The sequence below is a fragment of the Felis catus genome, chromosome E3, assembly GCF_018350175.1.
Source record: "Felis catus isolate Fca126 chromosome E3, F.catus_Fca126_mat1.0, whole genome shotgun sequence".
Classification (NCBI taxonomy): Eukaryota; Metazoa; Chordata; class Mammalia; order Carnivora; family Felidae; genus Felis; species Felis catus.
In genome coordinates, this window is record NC_058383.1 from 23,558,850 (window position 1) to 23,571,331 (window position 12,482).

Here is a 12,482-nt window from a genome sequence, read left to right on the forward strand (position 1 = left end):
CTGCTATAAATATAAACATCAGGTGCCCATATCCCTTTGAATTAGTATTTTTGTATTCTTTGGGCAAATACTTAGCAGTGCAATTGTTGGATCATAGGGTAGTTCTAGTTTTAACTTCTTGAAGACCCTCCATACCATTTTCCAGACTGGCTATATCAGTTTGTATTCCCACCAACAGTGCAAGAGGGTTCCTTTTTCTCTACATCCTCACCAACACTTAGTGTTTCTTGTGTTGTTGATTTCAGCCACTCTGACACGTGTGAGATGATAGCTCATTATGGTTTTGATTTGTATTTCCCTGATGATAAGTGATGTCGAGCATGTTTTCATGTGTCAGTATTTTGGCCATCTGTATGTCTTCTTTGAAAAAAATGTCTATTCATGTCTTCTGCTATTTTTTTTTTAAGTTTATTTGAGAGAGACCGAGACAGCGCAAGTCGGGGAGGGGCAGAGAGAGAGAGGGGGAGAGAGAGAGAATCCCAAGCAAGCTCCATGCCGCCAGCGAAGCGCCTGACAGGGGGCTTGAACCCATGAAACCTTAAGATCATGACCCGAGCCGAAACCAAGAGTTGGACGCTTAACCAACTGAGCCACCCAGGAGCCCCTCTTCTGCCCATTTTTAATTGAATCTTTTGGTTTGAGGGTATTGAGTTTTATAAGTTTTTTATATATATTGGGTACTAACCTTTTCTCAGATATATCATTTGCAAATATTTATCTGACATTTTGATTATAGACACTCTGCTGGGTGTGAAGTGTCTTGGTCACGTTTAACCACTATAGCCTGGTCCCCTCCCCACCACACATCTCCTCGTGGCGCCAGTCAACAACAACTTCCTCGTTGTCATATGCAGCAGTCCCATTTGGTCCAAATTAGACTTGATCTTATAGTAATGATATCAAAGTTACTTTTTAAATAAATGTTAATTAAAAAGAATGAGTCACTATAAAGAAAAAACATGAAGAACAGTGCCAGTGGGTGGAGGGGGTGCCTGGTTGGCTCAGTCAGTTGAGCATCCAACTTGGGCTCAGGTCATGATCTCATGGTTTGTGAGTTCAAGCCCTGCATCAGGCTCTCTGCGGTCAACGCAGAGCCTGCTTTGGATCCTCTGTCTCCCTCTCTCTCTCTGCCTCTCCCCCATTTTCTCTTTCTCTCCCTATCTCTCTCTCTCTCAAAAACAAATAAGCAAAAAAACATAGTACAAGTGGTGTACACATAGGGCAAAAGTTGTGAGGATGGTACCAGAATGACTAACATTTGGGAGGCACTGTTTTAATCATCCATCTCTAAACTCCACAGATGTTAACCTGTTCCCCCTGCCTTCTCCCCTCTGCCATGCATCACCTCTGAGGAATGGGAAGTGGGGTTCAAGGGCTGGGAGAAGCACTCACAGGTTCTTGAAAGCATCCTCTTGCAGGTGCCGGGGGAGCTTCCCTGGGATGTCTGGCTGGAGAAAGCTGCCTGAGGAGCCCTTCAGTACCCTGCCCAGGATCTCCACACACTCCAGGGAGTTCAGCACCTGGAAACACCTCTCCAGTGTGATGAGAAATAGGCTGCGGTTCACGCCAGGGCTCTGCAAGGCTTGTTTCCGAATCTCTCCCAAGTCAATAACGACATCCTCCAGCTCCTAAAGTAAAGAAAGAAGCTAGGGTTGTCTTGAGAGAAGCCTCTGGATTTGGAAGCCCTGAGAGGGACCACACTTAACAGTGGGGAACTTCAAGACCACTGTTTAACACCACGCTGCTATGTCAAACCTTCTAGAACTTCTCCTACAGAACAAAGTTGAAGCCTTCACTTGCTTCACTCACACTAGGCAACTTCTCACTTTCCAGATATACCATGTGACTCACACCTCAGGCAATTGCTCGAGCTGGAATTCTCTCCCCACCTCCTTCCCCTAGCGAAATCCAGCTCATCCCTCAAGGGTAAGCTCAATTGTCATCACCTTCTTGGTGAAGTCTTCCTGAATGCCCTTCTACTTTGGTCAAATCACCTTGAGCCCAACTCTATGATGCATTAAAGATGCTTATGGGCCTATCTTTCCTCCACAACAATGGTTCTCAACCCTGGCTGCACATGAGAATCACTGGGGGAGTGATCCCAGCACCACCATACAGAGTGATTTAACTGGTCTGTGGTGGAGCCCAGGCACCTGACTGCAGTGTGCAGCTGGGATTGAGCCAGGAAAGTCCTCGAGGCCCAAGCCATGTGCCTAGTGGAATGCCTGGTACCCAGAAGACATTGAGAAAGCATATTGGGATGGATGGATGGATGGATGGATGGATGGATGGATGGATGGATGAATGGCTTTTCTGAACCACAGAATCCAGGAATGCTGACAGAGCTTGGTCCCAATTTGATTGGCACTCAGTCTTTCAGCCAGCACACCCTGCAAACATAACATTTATTGAGCAACGACCACATACTAGGCACCATACCAGGCATGAAGCAAACATGTCTCTTTTCACGTAATTCTCATGACAGTCCTACAGGTTAAGCCCCATAGATCCGAAGGCCAGACATTCCTAGGTTCAAATCCCAGGTCGTCCCCTTATTATCTGTGTGTCCCCAAGCAAGTCACTTACCTTTTTAAAGTCTCAGTTTCCCTCTCTGTAAAATGGAGATAAAACCAGTGCCTATCTCTTAGGTTTGCATAAGAATTAAAGAGGATAATGAGTGTAGACTGGCTGGCACCTAGTGAACGCTCAACAAATGTTACATGCTATTATTATCCCAATATTGCAGGGGATGAAAATAAAAGACAGAATAAGCAACCTGCCCAAATTACACAGAGCTAGGTTCTGTAACAGGTGTATCTGCATTCAAGCCCATACTTCTAACCATGACCAAATGTTTCTTTAACTTTGGTAATTTACTGTCTGGGGCTAAAACAGTACAGTGAGTAAGAGTGCAGCTTAGGGGGCACCTGGGTGGCTCAGTTGGTTAAGCAGCCGACTCTTGATTTCGACTCAGGTCATGATCTCGTGGTTTGTGAGCTCAAGCCCTGTGTCAGGCTCCACACTGACAGTGCAGAGTATGCTTGGGATTCTCTCTCTCTCTCACTCTCTCTCTCTCTCTCTCTCTCTGCACCCCACCCCACCCCAACCCCCCTCCCCGCTGGTGCACACGCTCTCTCTCTCTCTCTCTCTCTCAAAATAAATAAACTTAAAAAGAATAAGTAAATAAATAAATATTAAAAATATGTATCATTTTCATAGACCACCATCCTCATTTTTGCCATCTTTGTGCTGCCTTTACTATTATTTACCTCATAGGATTTTTTTAAACGGACTCTTTTTTTAAACTTAAATGCATTTCAAAAAAGGAAACACCACATCTCTCCCAAACTCACTCAATAGAATGATGTATCCATTCTATTTTAATAACAGACACTATAAAATAAAATGTGACTATTAAAATGTTTACATGGGTCAACTCCTTTTGGGAAACACTGTTGTGCACTAAATGGTCTGATAAGGAAAACTCAAAACCTCACCTGTGTCCCAAGATTTCCTGGGTCTCATCGGTCTTCCTTTGTGATGCTCTTAGATCACCAACTTTGTTTTTTTGGAAATGTGTCTATTTCTGTTTTTTGTCTCCCGCCCCCTCTCCCAGACTGTGAATTCCTTCAGGGCAGGGGTAGTCCTTTGTCTCTGAACCCAGTGTCCACTGATGCAGAGTAATTATTCACGGGTGTTTATCAGGCCAAATAAATTGAAGCTCCTCAGTACCCCTCATTTCTTAGTACCTATAAAAGTACAAGCTATAAGGCTCTTCACTTGAACTTTGGAGAAAGGAAGTGAGAAAACCAAGGTCTCCAAGCTCCTGGAGGGGTTGCGAAGGGAGAAGGTGGAAGGAAGACATAAAGAAGGGCCAAGGTCTGAGTCAGGCTCAGTTGGATTCAACTCAACAAATGTCAACTGGCCCTGGACTTCCCCTACTCCCAGGGTGCCAAGAATGCCTCACCAGGCGGTCCTTCTTGTCTTCCAAGAGGCATTTCATGGCGGTGCGGAACTGCTGAGCATCTGTTTCCTTCAGGTCCTCCAGCAGCTTCTGGGGCTGGTACAGACGCTGCTCCAGGTGGTTTTCCATGGCTGCCTTGATAGGGAGTGTTGAGAGATACAGTGAGGATGGGACAGGAGCACCTGGTCAGCACCACGGCCAGCAGCCCAGCCAAGCCACCTACTTCCCGCAGAGACCGACCACAAGCTGGCAGCTTGCAGCCATGTTTGGTTTGGCTGGCTCCAAAATTCTTCATTAGCTGCCAACATTTTGAAGTCCAGGGATTCCCCACAAAAATCCAGACTTCCAACTTCTCTTGGAAAACACAAAGATTTGGCAACGCTAGGCATGCATCCTCTTCCTGGTGATAATCAGCAAGCCAAGGGCCAGCTGCTCCCTGTAATTACACTCCTGCTCACCACCCACCCAGCCAGCCGATCTCCCCATGCCCTGCCAGGTTCCTATAGGTGCTTGAGGTTTCAAGTCCAGAGCCGCTGGCCTCTGTCCAGGAAGTTTACCACCCCCAGACTGGCACCGCTCAAACCCTCTCCCACGCTGCAAGCTATCAGAGAAAAAGCAAAATTCAGGCAGCATGTACAAACTCCCCCTTGGTATCCTTTCTAAAGTGAGAAGCAGAGGTCTGCAGCCTTTCCTAAAAGAGATTACTCTGCTGTCTGGGGAATTATTTTCTAAATCTCTCTTAAACAAAGGTGCTCTACAAGGGAGCATACTGTGATGTCATGGGCAAAAGGTGGGCTCTAAAACCAGACAAACCATGTGCACATCCCCACTTTGCCACCAACCAGTTGTGTGGCCTTGGACAAGTTACTTACCTAGCATTGGTAGATAAAATACAGAATGCCCAGTTAAATTTGAATTGGAGTTAAATAGTGAATAATTTTTGAGCCCAAGTATGTCCCAAATATTGCATGGGACAGACATATACTAAAAAAAAATTCATTGTTCATCTGCAAATCAAATTTAATGGGGAATACTGTATTTTTTAAAAGTAATCTCTACACCCAACATGGGAATTATACTCACAACCCCGAACTCAAGAGTTGCATGTACCACCGACTGAGCCAGCCAGGCACTCCAGGAACACTGTATTTTTATTTGCTAAATGAGCAACAGTACTTTGGGACCTCAATTATGTCAGCTGAAAAACAGAGACAATAGAGACTTACTATGTAGGTTTGTTATGAGGATTAAATTAGTGTGTGTAAAGCATTTTCAATATTGGCTAGCACACAGTAAGTGGTCAATTTGTGCCACCCATTATTCCCTATCCTGAATGAGTTGAATAATTATTTACTCTGTGACTGTCCCTCTAGAATGAAAGGCCCATGTCGGTAGTAATGTGACTGCCTTGTTCTCCTGCGTCTCCAATGTCTAGAACTATGCCTGGAAGAGAATAGAGGCTAGATAAGTAGATGTTGAATGAACAAGTAAATTTATACATAGCAAGAGAGAGAATATATCTACTGGTCAGGTTAAAATATACACATCTTGGGGCATCTGGGTGGCTCAGTTGGTTGAGCATCCAAACTCTTGATTTCGGCTCAGGTCATGATCTCACGGTTCTTGCGTTCAAGCCCTGAATCAGGCTCTGCGCAGGCAGTGTGGAGCCTCCTTAGGATTCTCTTTCTTGCTCTCTTTCTGCCCCTCTCCTGCATGTGTGTGCACACTCTCTCAAAATAAATAAACTGTACATATATATATGTATATATAACTGTATATGTATATATATAACTGTATGTATATATAACTGTATATATACATGTGTACACACACACACACACACACACACACACACACACACACACATCTCATGAGAAAACTTACTACTAGCCAGAAAAGAGGCAGGCATTAATTCCCTTCAGGTTGCCACAGACTGATGAACAGAATAAAACAAATGCCATGAAGTCAACAGCCACCTCCAGCTAATGGGTGTCCTGGTAACTAGTTAGCAACCAGCTCTCTGAATATAGTTCTCATTGTGAATGTTGGTTGATATTTTCATTTCATTATAAAGTAAATAAGGTGTACCTGGGTGGCTCAGTGGGGTAAGCGTCTGACTTCAGCTCAGGTCATGATCTCACGGTTCGTGAGTCTGAGCCCCGCATCGGGCTCTGTGCTGACAGCTTAGAGCCTGGAGGCTGCTTCTGATTCTGTCTCCCTCTCTCTCTGCCCCTCCCCCACTAGTGCTCTGTCTCTCTCTCAAAAATAAACATTAAAAAAATTAAATAAAAAGTAAAACAATAAAGACATCAGGACTTCATTCATCAATGACCAAACTTCTTTCCTAAATCAAATAGTTTTTGAATACCAAAAGAATATTTTCTCAATTTTGTGTGCCATTCACAGTATAATGGCAAAGATATGACATACCACACTGGGCTGATGCTCATGCTGATGAGGTATGCTGTCCAGTTTGCCACAGTCCCCACCATGCCCTACTGCTCTACAAATATCATTACCATCTATTAACATACCTGTGCTTCTGTTTCTCTTACAATAGAGTTAAAAGGGAAGAAAAATATTTCTTGGACCCATGATCAAGAGACTGATAATTATGCCCAAAGATCCAGTCTCCTGTAATTCCATTTAGCAACAGAATCCCACAAGTTTTAGCTGACTACATGGCTTCTCAGAAAGGCCTCTCTTCTTACTTCTCTGCAGTAACACATGACTGTGGACTGTGAGCCCTACAGAATGTGAGCAGCACAAAGTGTGCAACTTGCAGCTCGTGTCCTTGAAAGAGAAGATGCTTGCCCTTCACTTCCTCTTTCCCACCACCCCACCTCCTAGGTCGGAGAATGGATGTGATGTTTGTCATGTGGGCAACAACTCCCTAGAGGATGACAAAGCAACAAGACAGAAGGAACCAGGGCCCCTGGATGGTCTTCTGAAATAGAGCTTCCTCTCCTCTCTGGATCTCCCACCTAGCTTTGAATTATAACACGAGATAGAAAGAAACTAAATTGGGGGTGCCTGACTGGCTCCGTAGAGCATGCAACTCCTGAGTTCAGGGTCATGAGTTCAAGTCCCGTGTTGCACGTAGAGATTACTTTTATAAGTACCGCATGCTAACTGATTGCGCTACCAGAGTGCTGAGATTACTTTTAAAAAATTAAATAAAAAAAAGAAACAAACAAAACTGTTCACGCTGCTAGAATCGGGGATCTCTTTGTTACAGTAGGTCCGCCCTACACCCTAATACGCCAAGTCTCCATCAAAGGTGGAAGGGTGGAAAAATACAAAAGTTTCAAAACAACTGGACAGAACATGTTTCTTTGCAGAAGTGAAGACTATCTCCATACCTAGCCCACTTCTCCATCTTACCAGGCCCTTGAGTTTACAACTCCTGACTGAGCACTGAGAGGTGAATATATGCTAGGGATGAGTCTCAGGTACGCACCTGCAGGCTGGGGATGGTGAAGGCAACATTCCGTGAATTCAGATACTCCAGGACTCTGTGGGACAGGTCCGCTGTCCACCCATGGGAGCTTCATTTGAAGACAGGCAGGAGAAGGTCACAATGATAGGTTCCCCTGATGAGCAGTTTCCCTACTTGCCAAGAGGCCAGGGGACCAGAGTTAAGAGAGGATGTGGGGAATGGGCCAGGAATGCTAGGAACTTTGTGTTTGGAGGAGGTAGGAGATTTGTTAACCTGGCACACTGGTGGGGGAGTTTCCAATTCTAAGAATCCTCCTGGATCCCATTGTCTCAAAGACAATTATCAATTTCTGAGCTATGTGCAATATTCTAATTCCCATAACATTCCACGTGTGTTATCTACACTCCAAACAGACTCACTTGGAAAGATGTCCTTACTATATAAAACTTAAAGAGCAGAAACAGTGTATACCATGAGAGGTTGGAATAGCACAATTTAAGAGTGTGAACTCAAAACTGGGACTTGAATCCTGGCTCTGTCACTTAATTGTGTGGTCTTAGGCAGTTTACTGAATTTTCCTTTGTCTCAGTTTCCCTTTCTATGCAATATAGATAAAAATAGTGAGGATTCTACTTGTTCACACATCTTAAGTGCTTAAAACAGTACCCAACACATAGAAAATGCATAATTTTGTTCATAACATCCAAAAATTGGAAATGACTCAAATGTCCAACAAGTAAAAGGTTACACAAATGTTTTAACATTTGTTAAATGTTATGCTACATCCAGGGGCACCTGTGTGGCTTAGTCAGTTGGGCATCCAACTTCAGCTCGGGTCATGATCTCGCCGCTCGTGGGTTTGAGCCCCATGTTGGGCTCTGTGCTAACAGCTCAGAGCCCGGAGCCTCCTTCTAATTCTGTGTGTCTGTCTGTCTGTCTGTCTCTCTCTCTCTCTCTCTTCCTCTCCCTCTCCCCCTCTCTCACTCATGGTCTCTTTATCTCAAAAATAAATAAACGTTAAAAAAAATTTAGAAATGTTATGGTACATCCATTCAATGGAGTGTCACCCAACCATATAAAAGGAATGAGCTGGACTTCAGCTTCCGGCTGTAATGGAGTCATGGGCAGCACATAAATCCTTCTGCCTTAAACAATTGGTAAATTTTTGTTATTAAATAAGTAGATGAATGAATAAGTGAATACATAGATAGATAGATAGATAGATAGATAGATAGATAGATAGATTTTCGCCTGAAAGAATATATCCAAAACTATCAACTGAAGTTAAAGCTACATTAGGAAGAAGAGTGTTTATGGGCACTCCTCCTCTTTAATATAATTGAGTGCTCCTGTCATGGGCTCCCAAGCCCCATTTCTTCTCCTTCACAGTACTCATCATATTAGAATTATCTGCTAATATTTGTCTTTTCACAACACTCTCTAGTGCCCTGTCCCACAACCTCAGTATCTAACACCAGCCCACATGCAGTATAAAACATGACAGGGCAATGCATCCTGGAGCCCCACTGCTGGATGTACAACTCAGCTCCACCACACTGCCCAGCTACGTGACCTTGATTCACCCTTCCTGTGCCTCCCTTTCACTGCTCTGTCCAATGAGAAACAACAGGACCCTCCCTGGGGGTGCTTGTGAGGATTGGACATGTTTCTATGCACAAAGCACTAAGAATGTTGTTGCCACATAGTAAACCCTCAATAAAGGTTAGCACTTGTGCCAGAGCAGAGAGGAATAAAAGTTTGTGAAGCAAACATATCTACTTTCAAACACCTGTGCACTGGTTGCTATGTTTTTTGTAATAAGTATGTAGGTATTACTTTTTACAATTAACAGACTTCCATTTAAGAATTTTTATAAAGTATCTATTCCATCCCTTCCCCTCCCCTCTAGGGTGGGTTACCTTTGAAACTGTATGAGATCCAGTAAGGCTACATGGGAATAAAATGAAAAGACAACTTTAAAAGAATCATTCCAGAGAGATCACAGGCACATTCTGTCTGAAATTTCTAGAAGCAGCAAAGTGGGGACAGATTAGGGACATTACCATTCAGATAGCTTCCATCTATTATTTCTTCCTAAAAGGCAAAGAAATAATGTCAAGTAAAACACCCAAAGTTGGCAGTTCCAGTAAAGGAGAGTTTGATTCAAAGAAAACGGGATACTCACCGCCATTTTTTGCAACAGGGGATACAAATCTGTAAGAAAGCCATTGGAGGTATAACTAGAACTGAATGGTATAATCTTCAGAAATATAAACATGGGTTAGGAAAAGAGCCCCCCTACCCAAAAAAAAGAGTCACTCATGAGGGAAAATTTTAGTGAATTTTAATTTTACCTGTGCCAATATATGCCCAGTGTGAGAAAACTCTGGTTTGATAAACCCTTTTAGGGGAGCCTGGGTGGCTCAGTCAGTTAAGCATCGGACTCTTGACTTAAGCTTAGGTCATGATCTCATGGTTCATGAGCTCACGCCAAGTCGGGCTCTGAGCTATTAGTGCAGAGCCTGCTTGGGATTGTCTCCCTCTTTCCCTGACCCTCCCCTGCTTGCTCGCTCTCTCTCTCTCTCTCTCAAAATAAAATATAAACTTTAAAAAAAGAAAAACCCTTTTAGAATAATCCTGAAAATCCTACATATATATGTGGATGGACACATACTCACACATATGCACACTTCCCAAAACACTTCACAGTATCATGTACCTACGTTGATCTACCCCCACTACATTCCCTAAAATGTGTGGAAACTATGACAGATTGTTCCTCCCTCAGGACTTACCCTGCCTGGAATCTGGAACTCTATGACTTGCCATTCCATGGCTCAGAAAAAGGAACAGGAAAAGAATGTATGCCCTAGGTTCCCGGGACATCCTCCTGTAGTTAATGCAAGCACAGAGGTAATTCAGGTTTGTATTTTTTAAATATAATTAAGAATGTTCAGAAGACAAAAGGGAAAAACAAATAGATCCAGAATCTCTTGAGGCTCTTTTTAACAAATTTTAGTCGGGGGCCGCCTGGGTGGCTCAGTAGGTTGAGTGTGCGACTTCAGCTCAGGTCATGATCTCAAAGTTTGTGAGTTCAGTTCGTGAGTTCAAGCCCCCCATCAGGCTCTCTGCTGTCAGTGCAGAGCCCACTTTGGATCCTCTATCCCCCTCTCTCTCCGTCCCTCCCCACTCTCAAAAAAACATTAAAATAATAGTAATAATATTAATTAATTAATTAACTAATTTTAGGGGTGCCTGAGTGGCTCAGTCAGTTGGGCATCTGACTCTTGATTTTGGCTCAGGTCAGGATCTTGTACTTCATGGGTTTGAGCCCAGTGTCGACTCCACGCTGGCAGCAAGGAGCCTGCTTGGGATTCTCTCCCTCTCTCTCTCTGCCCCTCCCTCACTCACACTCTCTCAAAATAAACAAATAAACTAAAATAAATAAAAATAAAATTTAAATTCCATGTACCTTGTTCCATCTAAACCCCTATGCTCGTTGAAGACATGATCATCTCTCTCCTTGATGACAACAGTGGCCTGTTTATATTCTTATACCTGCTCCTTTCTCCTCGATGCAGCAGAGGAGTGGCCTCTGTTATATCTGACAAGGGGGTTTATATCTAGACTATAAAGAAGAACGCTTACAATTCAGTAACTAGAAGATAAGCCAGAGGGAAGAAAAGATACAAACCTAAACTTCATTTTAAACAACAACAACAAGAAAAGGCCAGTAAACTCATAAAAGATGATCAGCATCATTAGTTATCAGGAATATGTAAATTACACTCACAATTAGATACCACTACATAGGGGCGCCTGGCTGGATCAGTCAATAGAGCATGAGACTCCTGATCTCGGGGTTGTGAGTTCAAGCCCCATACTGGATGTAGAGATTGCTTAAAAACAAAATCTTAGGAGCTCCTAGGTGGCTCAGTTGGTTAAGCGACTGACTTCAGCCTGGGTCACGAACTCTCCGTTCGTGAGTTTGAGCCCCACGCCTGGCTCTGTGTTGACAGCCCAGAGCCTGGAGCCTGCCTCAGATTCTGTGTCTCCCTCTCTCTCTGCCCCTCCCCTGCTTGAACTCTGTCTCCCTCTCTCTCTCTCTCTCTCAAAAATAAACATTAAAAAAATAAAATATCTCTTTAAAGATACCACTCCATACACTAGAATGGCTAAAAGCTTAAAAGACTGACAATACCAAGGGTCGATGATGATGGGGCAACCAGAACTCATGCACTGCTAACACAGCCACTTTGGAAAACTGTTCAGCAGTGTCTTATAAAGTTAAGCATGCAATACTCTGATCCAGGAATTCCACTGCTAGGTATCTACCCAAGAGAAATTAAAACTTACGTCTACACAAATACTTGTACAGTTTCATTCATAATAGCCAAAAACTGGAAGCAACCCAAATGTCCAAGCACAGGTGAAACTTTCAACAAATACCATTCAGTGGAAAATCACTCACCAATAAGTAGGAAGTTGGGACTTTTGCTCCCAGGTGGAAGTCATTGGCAGTAGATAAACCCTCCTGCCTTAAATAATTCGAAAACCAATTAAAATAATGAAGCAAAGGTTTTCAGACATTGGCCAACAACAAGGGTGAGATCCTGAGAGAAGGGAAACTGAGGTTATAAAAAAAAAATCAGTCTCTGCCCTGTGTTCCTGGCACAGAGCTCCTAAAACCTTGGTAAATTCCTAAGTGGAAAAAGTCATAGTAGCATCTTTTGTTCCATTGAGGCACCTTTGGGTGGGCTCCTGGTTGGCTCCTGGCGGGGAACTGGTCACCAGAAAAAAAAAACCAAGCCATGATTAGAAGCTTGGAATTTTCTAGCCCCACCCCCATCCTCCAGAGAAGAGAGAAGGGCTGAAAAGGGACTTAATAATTGATGGTGCCTATGTGAGGAAGCCTCCATAAGGTCTCAACAGTAGAGGGTCTGGAAGCTTTGAGGTTGATGAACACATCCACACCAGGTGGGTGACACATCCCAACTCCACAGGGACAGAAGCTCTTGCTCTTGGGACCCTCCCAGACCTTGTCCTACGTATCTCTTCATCTAGCTGTTTATCTGCATC

The 12,482-nt window shown here is 43.6% G+C and overlaps 1 protein-coding gene across 5 annotated transcripts in view; it reads right to left on the reverse strand.

Moving 5' to 3' along the window:
- The window catches only part of OTOA (otoancorin), a 74,703-nt gene that overhangs the window by 55,040 nt on the left and 7,181 nt on the right, over window positions 1-12,482 (reverse strand). For 2 of the 5 annotated variants that reach the window (XM_023246638.2, XM_006942284.4), the window contains exons 2-8: window positions 10,199-10,293; window positions 9,589-9,617; window positions 9,467-9,497; window positions 9,323-9,350; window positions 7,425-7,512; window positions 3,968-4,099; window positions 1,393-1,628 (exon numbers count right to left, since the gene is read on the reverse strand). In XM_023246638.2, the coding sequence (XP_023102406.2) occupies window positions 1,393-1,628; window positions 3,968-4,099; window positions 7,425-7,512; window positions 9,323-9,350; window positions 9,467-9,497; window positions 9,589-9,617; window positions 10,199-10,289 (635 nt within the window). In that variant the 5' untranslated portion in view covers window positions 10,290-10,293. Of the gene's footprint in view, window positions 1-1,392; window positions 1,629-3,967; window positions 4,100-7,424; window positions 7,574-9,322; window positions 9,351-9,466; window positions 9,498-9,588; window positions 9,618-10,198; window positions 10,294-12,482 lie in introns of those variants that run through there. The other 3 variants (XM_045047772.1, XM_045047771.1, XM_023246637.2) reach the window with 3 other exon arrangements.